The sequence below is a fragment of the Zingiber officinale genome, chromosome 7B (genome assembly GCF_018446385.1).
Source record: "Zingiber officinale cultivar Zhangliang chromosome 7B, Zo_v1.1, whole genome shotgun sequence".
NCBI classification, from domain to species: Eukaryota; Viridiplantae; Streptophyta; class Magnoliopsida; order Zingiberales; family Zingiberaceae; genus Zingiber; species Zingiber officinale.
Genome location: NC_055999.1, coordinates 88,083,836 through 88,101,161, shown reverse-complemented (window position 1 = coordinate 88,101,161; position 17,326 = coordinate 88,083,836). Strand labels below are relative to the sequence as shown.

Below are 17,326 nucleotides of genomic sequence, written 5' to 3'. Positions count from 1 at the left end.
CTGTGGGTTGTGTTTTCTTTCCTTGCATCAGTTTTCTTTTTACTTATTTCCGCTGTGCTAACAAGATTTTGTGAGGAAATTGACTGAGTTTTAGTGGAGGCTATTCACACCCCCCCTATCTAGCCATCCGAAGGTCCTAACACTAAGATTTTCACCACCTGACTTCACTCACCAAGACTTAGCATCGGATTGACCTGCTAGGGATTCGATATCGAGTCCTCCAGACCTACCAAATCTTCCTACTTGATTTTCATGATCTACCAAGATTTTTCTTGCCTAGCCACAACTAGGACTTCCGTTACCTAGCCACAACTAGGACTTTCCTTGCCTAATCATAGTTGAGACTCTTCACTCAGTAGACTTCTTATCCTATCTTTACTAGCTATCCAATCAACCTTGACCTGACTAAATTTTATTAAATATATTGTCAAAATATCAAAACGCTGGAGTCGATTGCACTAACACCTCTAAGCCTCTTAAGTATACACATGTCTAACATTCTTGATTCTAGGCACTGTAGAGTTATTAAGGAATTTGGTCAAAACTCGTTGATGACCCTAAACACATCAGAACCAAATGAAATTAAGACAAATGAGTTTCTTGCATACCCTGAGTATCATCACGTCCTCAAACCTCATTTTCAAGGCCTAAAATGTATCCTGTCAGTTTCTAAAATCTACACAATCTTTAGTAAATTTGACTAAACACATTGATGGACCTAGGATCATTGTACTAACTCTAATACACCATTATAGGATTCCTTGGAGCCTCCTGAATTTATACATGTCCAACATTCTTCATTCTGGATATTGTATGACCATTAATATATTTTGATTGAAATTTACTGATGACCCTAGACACATCGGAACCGACAAAAATCACCATTAGTGAGTTCCTTATATCTCTCTGAGTCTTTCCATGCCCTCAAACCTAATTTCAAAGGCCTAGATTGGGTACTGCTAGTTTTTGAAATCTGCACAATTTTTAATAAATTTGGAGCAAATTCACTATGAGACATGAAATCATCATACTCAACTACTGGACGCCACTAAAGGATATTCCTTGAGCCTCTTGAATCTGTATATGCCCAACATTCTTGGGATATTGTATTATTATTAGCGAATTTTTATCCAGATTTGTTGATGGCCCTAAACACATCAAAACTGACAGAAATGATAAACTTATGTTAGAAGGATTTTTAGATGTAGATTTAATTAGTAATATTGATTTTTTAAAAATCTATTAATGGATAATCATCTTTATATTCATTTTCTAAGCATATAAACACTAAGAATCAAAAACTATAATATGTGAAACAACTACAATTTGAGAAAATTTATGGGGATGAAAATGATGCACATGAGGAGAAAAAACAATTCACAATGTTTAAAAAAAAAAAAGGTTCGCAGTGAATTTGAATAGATTTATAGCAATTGGAAAAAAAAAAAATCCGATTCATTAAAATCAGCTAATGCCACAAAGTTAGGTCATAATCTCAGTTCTCCTAACAAATGTGTAGTAGTGAAGATCTCATGCTATCCACAAGCTTCTTGCAAACATCCACAACATCCAATAAACTTTACCCAAATCTCCAACCTCTTCTTCACAAATAACACAACCACTGACTGCTATGTTGCTCTCCTCTCCCACCATCTCCTTCGCCCAATCCTCTGCCCTCTTCCTCCCCCCTTCCCATCTTTCTTTCCTTTCCAATTCCTCTCCGTCCACTTCCTCCTCCATCGTCTTCTCTCCTCGGCATTTCTTCAAACGACACACACTCAACCTCACCATCAACGGATCCACTTCCCCTCCTCCTCCAGTAACCAAATTCGCCCAGTCCTTCCGATCAGAATCACCCAAAGACGTCAATGTTCTCGTCACCGGCGCCACCGGCTACATCGGCAAGTTCGTCGTCCGTGAACTTTGTCGCCGCGGCTTCAACGTGATCGCCGTGGCCCGCGACCGCAGCGGCATCCGCGGCCGCGACGACAAGGTTCGCACAGACCAGCAGCTCGCAGGCTCCACCGTCTGCTTCTCGGACGTCACTGACCCCGACGCCCTCGCCGGGGCCCTCGACGCCCTAGGCCGCCCCATCGATGCCGTCGTCTGCTGTCTCGCCAGCCGCGGAGGCGGCATTAGCGACTCGTGGAAGGTCGACTACGGCGCGTCCAGGAACAGTCTCCTCGCCGGGCGCCGTCTCGGGGCCTCCCACTTCGTCCTCCTCTCCGCCATCTGCGTCCAGAAGCCGCTTCTCGAGTTCCAGCGCGCCAAGCTCAAGTTCGAGGCGGAGCTGGTGGAGGAGGCGGCGCGCGACCCGGCGTTCACCTACAGCATCGTGCGGCCCACCGCGTTCTTCAAGAGCCTGGGCGGGCAGGTGGAGATCGTCAAGGACGGGAAGCCCTATGTGATGTTCGGCGACGGGCGGCTCTGTGCCTGCAAGCCCATCAGCGAGGCTGACCTCGCCGCCTTCATCGCCGACTGCGTGATGGACGAGGACAAGGCATGCAAGATTCTGCCTATCGGCGGGCCGGGCAAGGCATTGACGCCATTGGAGCAGGGGGAGTTACTGTTTAAGCTGCTCGGCCGGGAGCCCAAGTTCTTGAAGGTGCCCATACAAGTCATGGACTACGTGATCGGAGTTCTCGATTTCCTCGCCAAAATCTTCCCATCGCTGGAGGATGCGGCCGAGTTCGGCAAGATCGGGAGGTACTACGCGGCGGAGAGCATGCTGGTCCTGGACCCGGAAACCGGGGAGTACAGCGCCGAGAAGACGCCGAGCTACGGGAAAGACACATTGGAAGATTTCTTCGCCAGGGTGATCAGAGAAGGAATGGCTGGTCAGGAACTGGGAGAACAAACCATCTTCTAGTCGCCACACGACCAACGACTCAGACTTTTTGCGTTAAATTGCAAACAAAGAAGAGCTTGGCTGCGAAAAGCTCTGCTAATTCTAAACCCACTGTTCTTGTGTTCTTGCCTGTGAGTAATGATATGCATTCTTAAAGCAATTTCTGATTGCCATTTACTAAATTGTTTTCGTATTGCTCGTATGTTTCTATTGTTGACGTTACAAAACAGTTGGTGTTGATGAAGAGGAAATCAATCTCGATCATTGGTTAAACAACGGTTTAGTCTATAATTCACATTCTGTTTTCCTCCTCTCCGCGAAAGCTCCGTGAAGATCCTCTGCATATGTGTTGTGTGTATCAGGAGTTAGGAGGAGGCCAGAAATAGGGCAGGAAAGAAACAAGAGATGCTAAAGATGAGAGATTGATTTCCAAAATTTAGAAATTTGCTAGATTTTGGAGGAGCCAGATTTAGTCGCGCTTGGCAGCTTCCTTCTCCTCAAATCTCTCGCCTTTCCTGTCTTCGAAGCTGCCCTCGATGGCTCGTCTGTTCTTATAATTGCACCACCTTTCCTCCATTAATTCCACCCACATTGATCGCGGATCTCGTAATTATATTGTAGTATTTTTTCACTCTTCCTCTCCTCCGTCGACATGGGTTGCGGCGGCTCCAAGCAGCAGGATGTCGCCACCGGGAACACCATCACCCGCCGCTTGCTCCGTCGGTCGTCCAGCGTCGCTGAGGGTAAAAGGTCGGAGGAGAAGGGCGCCGACTCGACCAAGGTAAGCGATTCTGCGGCTGTGGACGACGCCAAAAAGGCCCCGGCTGACGGGGAGGCGAAGCTGGCGGCTAAAGGTTCGTCTTCCGAGGAGTACTTCTCGTCGAGGCGGGATCCGGATAGCCTAGATGCTGTGGCGGCGGGAACAGAGGTTGCAGCTGACTCATTGCCCGGTGAGCACGTGGACGCTAATGCAAGTGTGAAAGCAGGTGAGGACAACGAAACCTCGGCAGTGCCGGAGCTGGAGAAGGAAGAGGAGAAGAAGGACAAAGAGGAGACGACCGCCGAAAAAGAAAAAGAAAAAGAAAAAGAAAAAAAAGGTATATATATATTTACTTGATTTCTAAACATTCTGATCAGAATTCCTTCGATTATCATCCTCCAAATTTAGCAATAATATTCAGACACAATAGTTTCAATGATACTTCTATGATCAATATTCAAACAAAATCATTTGATCATACCGTCTCACTGTTAATTTCTTAGGGAAATCAATTGGAAATCTCTCTGTAGATTTCAAAGAGGCTATTTCTTCGGATGAAAAAGAAGTAGAGGCACCTGCAATGGAAAAGGAAAATACAGAAGTAGCGAGGATCACTGCGGAAGAGAAGAACTCAGGGGAAAGCAAAACTGCGGCCTGATCATCGATCTCTACTCGTTTCACTATAAAGATAATTTAAATATGTATTTTTCTTTTCATTTCAAACATGTAATGTGCATTCAATCATTAGACGCTTCATTTTCACCAATTTAGATATCTAATAAGTGATATTTGTATTATTTATTTTCTATAAATTTCGTGTAAGTAAACAAGTAAAAACAAATATATGGAACAGAAATAAGGTAATACACAGCTAAGTACAGCTGACGTAAATGTTAAAGTAGGAATTCAGTCAAGAGTAATGAAATTAACACCAAAAGCAAGAACTAACCTTACATCATATTTATAATATACATTAACTATTAGCATGACATACACCTACAGAAATTATGTTGGAAAAATGAATGAAAATGTAGATGAAATTGACTCTACTATGATAGTCCCAAATTGAAAGGAACGATGGATGTACTTGGCTCTAATATAACGGAAAAATAGTTTTATATTGAGAGTTTTAGGGCAAGATTTACATTGAATCACAATTTAATGATATTATAGATATGTATGAGTGAGAGGTTTTTTCTTATTTGTGCTACAAAAGGCGGGTTCCGCCGCCCAGCGGCCCCCTACGCCTGCCCCATGGTATTGTAGGAGGAGGGTAAATCAGGGTGAATGCTAGGTTGGCAAGTTGATGGTTGTTCGAGGCTTTAAGCCAGCAGACGGGGATATTATCCCACATTGCAACTGGCGACACTCGAACCGTCGCTCCATGCTGCAAACATACCATCAACTTACCAACTGATCCAGCCCCTAGGGGCGATTTTTTCTTATTTGTGCACTTTGATGGGGGTGCATATCTATGACCCGAATTGCACAAAACTTTGAATAGGAATTTTGAGCCTTTATTTAGCATAGCATCCAATCTTCATCAACTTTTTCCCACATTCTCGGCTCTTTCTCAACCTTTGTGGTGATAATGTTCGCGTATAACTACCATAAACAATCCATACTTGGTTGCATACATGATTGTATCAAAGGAAATATATGTCAATTCGAACTTCTAAGCATTGTTGGAGACGAGACGAACCTATTTTAAGAAAATTATATTTACCACAAGTCTCGACTTCTTAATAGATCCCTGACTCAACTTCTCGAGTTACTCGATAGCTCGACCACCTGACTTAGCTTCTCGAGTCACTCGACATCCTGATCTCCTAACTACCCTGCTTGACTCTTGAATCATCCAGCAACTCAACCAATCGAGTACTCCGACTCAACTTTGTCTCTCGAGTACTTGTGACTTGCCTATCTCCCTAGCTCCTTGATTCAACTTTTAGGTGGGATTAGTACTTGACTCTTCCAAGCACTCTGACCCATCAATCTCCCGAGCTCCTTGACTCACTCGACTCAATGCCTGCTTGACTTCACTCCCGGAGCACTCTAGTTTGTGCAAGCGAGACTCCCGCTCATTAAGCAAATTAGATAAGTCTAAATTTGTATTTCCATTTGTAATACTTTTGTATTCCCGGTACCAACAAATTAAACACATCAATACCAATAACTACTATTTCATCACATAAAGGAAACAAAATTATAGAAAATTTGGTTCCAAAAAGATATGAAAAATAAAATAAGATTTGATCATATCTGAGGTCTGCTCTCAACGTATCCGCAGTTGAGCTCTTTTAGCAAGTTGACTGCATGTCAAGTCGGCGATCGACTTCCTTCTGAATAGCTTCCATCGAGCCGGCTATTTCAATGCCAAGTAATCGTAAGGACTCGAGCGAAGATCTCCGGCATGGGACACTGAAAGGACTGAAATAGATATAGAAGGGGTCATGATGTACCTTGGCACGACTCCTTCAACGCTTAATTCAAACTCAGGGAGAGAGAAAATTGGAGAGGAAAGACAGTAGTCAAGAAAAAAAATAGTAAAATCAATCTCTTGGCGTATGCCTCTTAACAATTACCTTATATATAAGGTGAAGAGGCAACATTGATCTTTAAGGGATGAACCTTTTCCCTCTCCTCCAAAAGGTGTGATCTCTTGTAACCTACACTTGCTCTGGCTATTCACTACAAGATAAAAAAGACACTCATACACAACACTTGGACAATATTTTTTGTAAAAAACATTGTCTTTGTTTTACAACACTTATAGTGAAAACCATTATTTACACTTTTTTATATCAAAGATAACACTTTTTGAAAAGTATTGTCTATGAATATCTTTTTTAGTGTCTACGAAAATGATTTTTAAAAAGTATTATCTATGAGTGATGTGCATAGATTACATAATTACTCTCTTTGTCGGAGATCCACTTGTTTTTTATTTTTCTTGATAGGATGCATTTTCGGAGTGAAAACGGAGCTAAGGCGTGCTACTAAGCGATCAAAGAAGGAGAACAAAATCTAACCGTGCCCCCTAGCATGATCGTGTCTCCTGACCTGAGAGCAAGTATACCACGCCCATGCCACTCCGCTAGAGACCATTCCAGGGCAGGCCGTGTGGTTTCACACGGCCGTGCCCCCTATCTAGAGCCCTGTCGAAGTTAAGCTATGTGATTTCACATGGTCGTGCTCTTCCTCCAGAGCTGATTCACAGTGTGGTTGTGCCAAAAGGCACGGCTGTGACACAGCCCATGTCTGGGGTTGTGCCCTGCTAATAAAAGGGGTGCTTTTTTCTTTTTCAAGGGGAGGAAGACTTTTTCCTTTGGGGAGACCAATTTTGGTCCAAATCCGCTCATCCTTCGTGCCCTGATTGACGATCTGAAGATGTTTCCACCCTCTCCTTCATCTCTGAAAGCATAGGATTGGATCTGCAGACCTCTCATTACGTTGGTTAAGCTTTTCTCCCTCTTTTTCTTAGATTGGGGTTTTAAGCTTACAATTTCTATGTCTTTGGATTCATCTCCCCTTGTTATAGAGTAGATTCATTTGTTTTAGGATTAATAGAGTAGTTGTGATGTGTAATTGAGGTATACTCTTTGAATTTGTCAATTTCATATCTGTATAACATGTTTATGCCTTCTATCTATTTGATTAAATGTGTGTGTGAAGTATTTATACTTAAATCTCATGTTTGATTGCATGATTGTAATGATTTGCTCACCCGGTAAAGGGAATGCTCTAAATCGTATGACCGAAGGACCCTAGTGATAAGGGTATCCCTTTAACCAGACATCTAGAGTATCACCTTGAAAGGGATGATAATTCTCCACAAGAAAGCATTGAATCAAGTTTAATGGGATACTTCTAATTGATCTATATTAGTAAATTTTTGTGTAACCTAGTGAACATACGACTGGAGAGTCTTAGTGACAAGGGTATCCTTTTAACCAGATTTCCTAGGTTACCTCTTCTACTTAGTAGCATCAGATACCAATATAGATACCACTCCAATATGACTATCGCAGGATAGTATCGGTATTGAGTTAGACTTCCTACATTCTCATAAGGATTGAGGATGGGGTGATGGGCAATCTTAATACATTAATTAGCATCACAACGAAACTAAACTCCTAGGACGCTTCCCTTGACCCAAATTTACTCAACCAACTCTTTTTCTAGTTCTTTCTTCTCTTTACTTCTCTCTTGCCTTTAGTGCGTAAATTCACCACACTCGATCATTTAGGTAATTCACCATACTAAGTCTCTAGTACTTAACCCAATCTCTATAAATTCGATATCTTTTATTATTGACGACGTAATCATACACTTGAGGTAGCATAATAATAAACTTTATATATATATATATATATATATATATATATCACACTTAACAAATTAAAATGGATAATCATTCCAAAAAAAATCTCAATCCCATCACCCTCATCCTTGCCCCCAAAATATGTTAGCACCTGCACACTGACGCCCACACCGTGAATCCATTATCCATGTCCGAGAGCACACAGCGGAGTCAGCATGCCTCTCCTTTGGCTTTCCTCCGAGTCACTGTGCCTCTCCTTTTGCTTTCCTCCGAGTCACCCATTTGACATGAACACGATTCAAGCCGGTCACTCCCCCGTCATCTTCCCAATAGGAGAGTGATCTAATCGGTAGCCTTATCTCAAATTATTTAAAATAAACTATTTAAAATTTATAAAGTTAGTGTTGATTATTTTTTTCATTAACCTAATATATGTGTGTTCCCAAAACCAGAATACTCTCGAAAAGAAATTGATGAGGTGCATTTTGAATTGGTAGAATGTAAACAAAATCATATTTATAAGTATGTACGAAATGTTAGTCGCCATAATTCTATTTAGATTCAAGTTTATGTATGAGCAAATTGAAAATAGTTTCATAGTCATCTTTTCCATTTAATTAAAGTTATATAGATGTTACATTTGGAAAAGTCTATTTATTTTTTTGGGGATGCTATTTATGGTTGTTATGTAATTTAATTCTATGAGCATATTTGATTTAAGTTATCATGTATAATCTTGGTTATATGATTACCAGATAATCACATAACTAAAATTATAGGGAATAAAATATAATTCTAGTATTGTTTGGTTTAACCTAAGTAATGATATAATCTAATTTAATATTTACTATATTACCCTTAATAATATTAGGATTAAAAAAAATATATTTAAATTATTTTATTAAGTTAGGAATTGATTACTTTGAATTATTTTTTACTGTGTTCTTTTCTCCAACATCATCCGCATCCCCCCAGTGAGCTCGTTGGCGACACGAGCGGTGCCAATGTCGTCATCAGGGTGGATGGAGAGTTTCTAGTTGTCGAGAAAGAGAGGGTCCATAGTGAAAGGGTGAGTTGTTGATCAAGCAGTTCTGCTCCAATGCCGACATCAACTCTGGCGATAGGTCCTCTTCTCTGGCAAATGCTGGCGATGAACAGGAGGTTGTAGGTGGCACTCATGGGGCAAGAGGAGGGATCTGCAGCAATGCCCATGGCCGTGTAGACATGGATGGCCTCAGAGACCATGCGACCCTCGACATAGAAGCAGCGAAGGGTGTTGAGGTGTGGTTCGATTGGGGGAAAGGAAGGAAGGGCAAGACCCTAACACCTATATCAGAGTAGAGGCGAGCGACTCCGAGGCGCTTGATGGCAGCCAGAAACATGCATGATCTCCAGCGATGCGGCGGCGTCTTTGTCGATCCAATGGAGGGGGTTGTGGTCGTTTCTCACGGTGTCTTTGTCAATCGCCAACTGAGGGAGGGAGGGAGATGGAGGAAGTTGCAACTCGACGAGGGAGGATGAAGAGAAGACGGGGTAAAAATTAAAGGCTAATTATGAAAAAAAATTATTAGCCCCAGAATCGTGAAAAATCCTATGTTTCCAAGGTTTTCTGATTTCATATTGTATTCCCAAATTACTGACATGGTGGGAATTACTTATTACCAAGAATTACTCATTACCTAAATCAAATAAGGTTTTGATTGATAACCTACCAAGGTTGTCAATAATAATCTTGAATCAAACAAATCCTATGGGTTTACTTGTTGGTTTGGTATTATTATCTTCAGATATTTAAACTTTTAATAGAATTTTTCCTTAAAAACGAAACTAGACAAATGCCATTATAATGATTGTCACAGGTATCAAAGTTAATGATTTTTTTTTTTTATTATCTTGTGAGAATATCTATTTTGGCTACAACTATTATTATAATCAATCCTTGTAAGATGTATATCCTACTGTAGAATTCTTATGCTGGAAAACTATAATCTCTTAGAGACATGCATTATACTATGTTTTTACATCTTAATCATCATTGGATCAAACATGAAGCTTACCATTGTTTTAGGTCTCTCATGAGTATGAAGGAGCTTCAAATGATTGCTTTGACACTTGTGTGAGCTGGAGTCGTAGGAGTTAAGCATACTGCAATTAATGAATATATGCAAAACGACTTAGTTCACAAAACTGCTTGAACTATTGTCCTTGTTTAGTCCTTTTTTTCTATCTTTTTCCTTGTCTTTTTTTAATGTCACATAAATAGAGAGAGATTTAATATGCTAAGCGACGCTTTGTGTACGACCATGAGTGATGCACAGACGTGACGTTGCCAGTTCGATTTCTTTGTAAAAATATATTCTATTTATTCTCTCTCCCCTTTTGCCTTCTTTTCAAAACATCATCGAGCGAAATTTTTCAATTTCTAAATTTCCCTCGTTGCTCTCTCTCTCTCTCTCTTGCGCCTTCCTTCTCCATCATCTGTCGGACCTCGCGCTCCTGCCAAGAAAGTAAAGCAAAGGCGCTGCAAGCTACTTGGCTCGCTGCTCTCTATCTCGCGCTCTCTCTAGCTCTCGTCTCTTCCTTCACTGGCAACGCCACATCTGACAACTGTTGTTGTGCTTACCATCTCTCTCCATTCTCGATCGTAAGGATGGCGTCTTTAATTCCTTCCATTTTATACCTAATGGAAATTCGTTTCATTTTAATTCGTTATTCCCCGCCATGATCCGAACATATATTAGATGGATTAATGTCATAACATGCAAGGACGACGCCTGCTACAAATGCCTACAGGCTGCAGCTACTTAGAAAGATAGTTGTTATACATTTTAGGAGCTACTTCGATAATTAATTACTACATCTTGTAGCAGCTAACTGTCCATGTAGCTGCTACAATATGTAGCAGCACTACAAGAAAAATGTCATTCAACAACACTCAAACAACAACGGTTTTATACCAAACCGTTGTCTTTTTACCTTTTAACAACGGTTTTAACAAAAACTGTTGTCTTTTAGTAATTTTTTTGGCCTATGACAACGGTTTTTAAAAATCGTTGTCTATTTATGTTTTTTTGGGGATATGACAACGGTTTTTAAAGGGTACGACAACAGTTTTTTAAAACTGTTGTCTATGTGCTCTTTTTTGGGATTACGACAACGGTTTTTAAAAACCGTTGTCTATTAAGTGTTGTTGAATGCGATTGTTTTTTCTTTCGCCACTTTTTCTCCTTCGTCATTTGTCTATTTTACTTCGTGCCCTAGCCGCCCCCTCCTCGAGCGTCTTCATCTTCGTGCCCTAGCCGCCCCCTTCCCCGCGAACGTCTTCCTCTTCAAGCCCTAGGCCGCCGCCCCCTCCCCGCAAGTGTCTTCCTCTTTGAGCTCTAGGCCACCGCCCCCCTCCTCGCAAGCCTCTTCATCTTCGTGCCTTAGCCGCCCCCTCCCCCCAAGCGTCTTCCTCTTCGAGCCCTAGCCGCTGCCCCCTTCCTGTGAACCTCTTCCAAACTCGCGGGGGGTCATTTTATTCGCTGTCGTTACCTTGGAGCAAATGATCACATCAAAGGGGTTTAAGTGGAGACGCGGGTACTCACGGTTAGGCTTTTCTGATAAGACTCCACTGATCATACCTTGAATAATCCCTCTTTGACAGATTCAGTGAGTTAGGGATCAGCAGAGACAACTGGTTTAAAATAAGCAAAAACATTGATTGTCAGCTTCTGTTATCGCAGCGTCGAGGGAATTGGATCTTGAAAGAGGTTCGATCTCAAACACTTCGATTCAAGTTTTTTTTTCTAGTTTCCATGATTTTGTGGTATTTTCAATGTTTTGGGAGGATAATATACATCTTCCGAGTGAAAGTTTGGCCGATTCATGGTTTCTTAACTGTTTCTTTTGTAAAAAAATATTTTTTTTTTAACCACCGAGCTGTTTGCACTTTTATCAAACAACTACGAGTTGAATTTTGGTATGGTGTTGTGAAATGTGCCTTTGTTCACGATTTTTGGGGTTGTGATCTAGATTAAGATGTATAGGTTCATTTAAAAAAAACCTTTGCAAGTTATTTGCTTACAGTAGAACATAGTGAAAGTCTCGTTGTTGTAGCAACTAAGGTACAATTTCTATTGTTATGTAACATTATTACTCATTCCAATCTCTTGAGTTCATGTTCTCTTCAAGTCAATCTTATTGACTTGGTAATCTTATTCAGATGAAACGACAGTGACTATGGATATGCACTTTACGGTCAAACCAATTATTTTTATGATCTTTGAATTTGCTGAGAGATCATAATAATGTCAGGTTGAGGCAACATATATAGAATTATTATATGTTGTGGTGACCAAAATAAGTGATCATGAGTTGTTCTTGTTTTGGTGCTTTGTTTTCCCTCAAAAAAATAGCTTAAGCCTACTAAATAGCACACAGTTTACAAATAACATATTTAGTCTTCTAAACATATTCAAACTGGGCACTTCTTGTCACTTGTATAAATGATGTGATTATAGGTCATTTCTAGATTTATTATAGATCACTTAAACATCTTATTAAATTATTTCAATTTTGCTTCACATTAGTGTTTGTATTGTAGCATTAACTCTCCTATTTCTGTGTTTAGGATTTTTATCAGTCAAGAATATAAGACAATCAAGTTAGCAGCCTTCTACAGTTGAACTCAATGAAGCATCACTTGAAATACTGATATGAATTTGATATTACAATTGACATTGGTTAAGCATAAGGAATTCATGAACTCTGATTTTTCAGGCACATAACACAATTTCCCATTTAAAGGTAATAATCAAATATGAGAGTTTGGAGTAGGGCTTTCACTTTAAAAGGTTATGGAACATATACCTTGGTTGGTTCATGCTCTATGCTTTTTATCATGAGCAAATATTTGCTCGTGCATCTCTTTTTATTGTTCTACTCATTTTCACATTCTTGAATCTTGACTTTATATTACACGTTTATAAATTTTATCAGTTGCCTAACTCTTATGAATTGACATTTTATTAGTGTTCTTTTCCTCGATTTGGCTCGGGAAAATTTCTCCTCAAGTTGCAATCTCGCTGGTAGGTGGCCGGATCGTCCCCTGTTTGATCTGTCATAGAATGACGGCGTTTTCGATAACTTTTTTTTTTTTTTGTCTTCTGTTTATATTGAATCTTCCACAATCTGTTTCTTTTATGTAGTTATGATTTAGGGAAATGTCGGAGGCCAAGAGACGAGTGCTTCTGCTGACGGATAACGTCTTCATTCCTGTCAATGCGGTGCTCGCTTCTGTGATCGATTCGAGTCTGGGATTGGATTTGTCCGCTCGAGACGACGTGTTCGTCATAGTTGCCCCTTTCTTTCGTTCTTTGTTGGGATTGACTTCTTTCCTTGCAGCAAGGCAGTTGTCCAGAACTTCTATTTAGTGATCCATATGGTTTACAATTGAAGCAACTGCAGACGCATTAATCGCCGAAGTAATCTTTTGGCATCTAAAAAGTGATCTTGCGACTATTTGTGCAATTATAATTAATTAGGGTAAATGGTTGGTTACAGGGGGAAAGTTGCCCATTGAGTCTGGATCACTGGATGTAACTGTGTCAGTCTCCAAGTCACTTGAACTTGTTGATGATGAATGGGTTGAGTAGATCTCAAGAGTGTTTAAACCTGATGGAACTGTTTAATTTCAGACTTCTTATGAGCAGAGTGGAAATAAGGTATGAAGTCATAGATCAGCTGGTTGATTATTTTTCCATTAGATTAAGAGATTGATATAGTTCTTCTTATGCTGGTAATGTGTCTAACTTGGGTGTCAAATCTTTGGTTTCAGCCAGCCAAGAAGAGAGAAGTGAAAGTTACTCGATTGCAGCAGCCTTTGATCACAAAACATCTCATACAGTAAATGTTAAGAGTAATAGAGCTGCTAGTACATGTTTTCTTCTGAAAAGCTTCAGCTGTCCGACCTTGCCGAGTCTATGGCATAAGGATTCAATGGCTTTTATCAGGCTAACCATTCGAAAGGTAAAAGAGGTTAGAACATCATGATTTTGTGACATTACATTTCAATATAACTACTGCACTAATTTTTTTTGCACTCATATCAGCATATCAGCTTCTGAATATTGATTAAATCATCTTAAAAGTTTGGGTTTTTGCTAGATTTAGTTTATTATTTAGATCTATAGTTCACATTTTTAGCTCAGATGAAATTTATAAATTTCTTCATATAGTTTTCTTTTGCACCTCTATCATTTTTCATCTCAAGAAAGGATGTTTATGCATAAACTCAACTATAAGGCTTTATTAATTTCATTCTACTCTTTTTAGGTGTCCTCAAGAGTATTGGGAAGAATGCCGACAAGCTAAAAAAATGGAGAGACTTTAACAAATTAAGGAGCACTAGGAGCTGCAATCCCTCCTCTTCACCGACATCTAAGTAGAAAATCTCGTGTTATATTGTTCTACCTTTGTTTTAATAGTGTTATTATTTTATTGGTTGCTTATGAAATTTTGTTGGTTGCTTATGAAATTTCTTCAGAATGTTATAGATATTACTTTTGAATGTTAGAAAATTGTATTTTGAAATTTAGTATTTTGAATGATTTATAATATTGGAAAATTGTGTATTAATTTTTTTTTTATTTTTTTTTTAAAAAGACAACGGTTTTTCACCGTTGTCGTAGCCCATTTTCAACTGTTGTTAAAGGCCGTGTTGTTAAAAGGGGTGCCCAAAGACAACAGTTTTTAACCATTGTCTTTGAAGGAAAAGACAACAGTTTTTCACTGTTGTAAAAATGTTGTCTTTGCCTTCAAAGACAACGGTTAAAAACTGTTGTCTTTGGGTACCCCTTTTAACAACACGACCTTTAACAACAGTTGAAAATTGGCTACGACAACGGTGAAAAACCGTTGTTGTATGACTTTTTTCTTGTAGCAGTCACTTGGTAAGTCATTTTTGTAGCAGCTACATTTTCTAGCAGATATTACCCCTAAAAATATTTAAGTTGATGTCTATCAACTTCGTAAAAAATTATTTGAAATTATTTTTACTGATGCAACGCCTTTGCTAGCTAACTATCCATATAGCTACTACAACTTGTAGCAGCTAACTTGGAATGGTGGTGGTAGAAGGAAGGATTCATGCTACGACGTGCAAGGCCGACGCCTGCTACAAACGCTTGCAGTCACTTGGACATCGAATGTTGCTTCAAGTTGTATCAACTATTTTAACAGTTAACTACTACACCTTGTAGCAGCTAACTATCCATGTAGCTGCTACAACATGTAGCAGCCACATGATAAGTCATTTTTTTAGTAGCTACATTTTCTAGCAGATATTACCCCTAAAAATATTTGTGTATCTGTATATCAACTTGGTAAAAAATTATTTAAATTTATTTTTGCTACTGCAGTGTCTTTGCTTTGCTGCTACACGTTGTAGCAGCTGTTGGATCGAAAAGCTCTAGAGGTGGGGGGAGGGGGGGGGGTGTGAATAGCGCTCGTGGCTTTCACTTTTCGTTTCGGAAATCTTAGAATAAATGCAGCGAAAATCAAAACACAGAGACACAAGCAAACACAGGGATTTACTTGGTTCGGAGCCTGTGGTGACTCCTACTCCAAGGCCCACGCTCGTTGAGCTTTACTTTGGGCAACAACTATAAACTCGCAAATATTATAAGAGATTATTACAATAAAACTGTACTAAAAATCTATACCGACAATAAAAAATTAAAATTTCACAGCTTCGGGTCATCAGGGTCTTGTTATAGCTCAGTCGGATCGTCTTGTTAGCAGTGCACAGCTGAAGGATTACTTAGAAGGTGTTGTTCTCAGCTGTTGGTCGAGACTGGCTGATATAAGCTATTGAGGGTGCCTCCAAGGCCCTTGTGGGCGCCTCCATCACCGGCGAATTCGCGACGTGGATAAGATCCCAACTCCCGCTGCTTATCCTCTTGAGGGTGCCCCCAATGCCTTTGAGGGCACCTCCAAGGCTGTCTGAGGCGCCTCAGCACTCCAGGAGGGCACCTTCAATCCGGGTTTCTGCGCAGCTTCTGCCAAAGCACCCGAGGCGCCTCCAAGCTCTATGGAGGCACCCCAGACACTGTTCATCCGAGGATTTGAGTTCTTTTTACGTCCTGCAAGATACGTTAGTCCATAAAACAACAACATATTATGCAAAACAAAGTTAGCATACTATAAACATGATAACGAAGTATTTGACAGTCTCCGGGTTGTCTGGTTCTGATTTCAGATTTTCGTCCAGAAATCGTAAGTCGAACCGACGTCTACTGTTCCCTCAACAGGGAACGCGTCCTCACCTACTCCACTCAGGAGAGTATACATGTTGCCAGTTTGATCCTCCAGATCGATTGGGCTTTTACTCAGCGCCCGAGTCTTCAAGTCTTTCCTCTGGGCGTCCGCTCCACGACCCGCCCAGACTTTCCACCCGATCCGCGACACCAAGATTTTCACCTAGAGTTTCTAACTCTAGGACTTTTGCCCGAAGACCTCGATCCGCTAAGACTTTTCGCCTAGGATTACCACCCCCTAAGGTTTTCTACCTGCCTAATCGCAGCTAGGACTTTTGCCTAAGATACCTTAGGACTTTTCCTGCAAACTCATTCAAACACATTAGATCACAAATAACCTTAACTTTGAATCATTTTCCATTATCAAAACTCAGGTTTAATCGTCGAATACTTCCCGCACCAATAGCAGCTATTTCAACAAATAACTGCTATACCTTGTAGCAGCTAACTGTCCATGTAGCTGCTACAACTTGTAGCAGCTAACTAGAATGTTAGTTGCTACAACGTTGTACTAGATCTTTCTTCGTTTACGCTCAACAAGATATTACTCTGCATTTTCAACCATTAATAGATCATAGTAATCTCAGTTTTTTATTTAGATCAATTAAATGAGGTTCTACACGTTATATCAATTAATGTATAAATAATTAGAAGCTACTACACGTTGTAGCAACTACTGCAGCATGTTGAAGCAGCTAGTCGTCAGAAAATGCTACACGTTCTAGCAGCTTCTCAATAATAGCTGCTACACAATGTAGCAGTTGCTACATATTAGCTGCTATACATTGTAGCAGTTGCTACAGATTAGCTGCTACACATTGTAGCAGCTAATCTAGAATAGCTGTTGCAACGCCTAATAGCTACTACTGTTCTCCAAATAACATTTTCTTATCAATTATAATTTTGCAATTATTGTGCACAAATACACTATGCAATTACCTTTTTACCCTCATGGGCCAAAGTTTTACTCTGAAACTCACCGTGTGACAAATATTTTGAAAGAATTTCAATCATAGTAGTCGGTACCCACATGGTGTCTTTGTCAATCAATCTCACTGCGGCGACTTATTTTTTATCCAAATCTTTGCCTCCATCGT

General features: G+C 40.1%; 1 protein-coding gene across 1 annotated transcript; it reads left to right on the top strand.

The window, feature by feature from the left end:
• The first annotated feature begins 1,495 nt into the window (after positions 1-1,495).
• LOC122006205 (divinyl chlorophyllide a 8-vinyl-reductase, chloroplastic-like) lies at positions 1,496-3,436 on the top strand. The gene is made up of 2 exons (XM_042561619.1): positions 1,496-2,979; positions 3,079-3,436. The coding sequence occupies exon 1, from the start codon at positions 1,631-1,633 to the stop codon at positions 2,867-2,869; it is 1,239 nt and encodes a 412-aa protein (XP_042417553.1). The 5' UTR covers positions 1,496-1,630; the 3' UTR covers positions 2,870-2,979; positions 3,079-3,436.
• Positions 3,437-17,326: the final 13,890 nt, after the last annotated feature.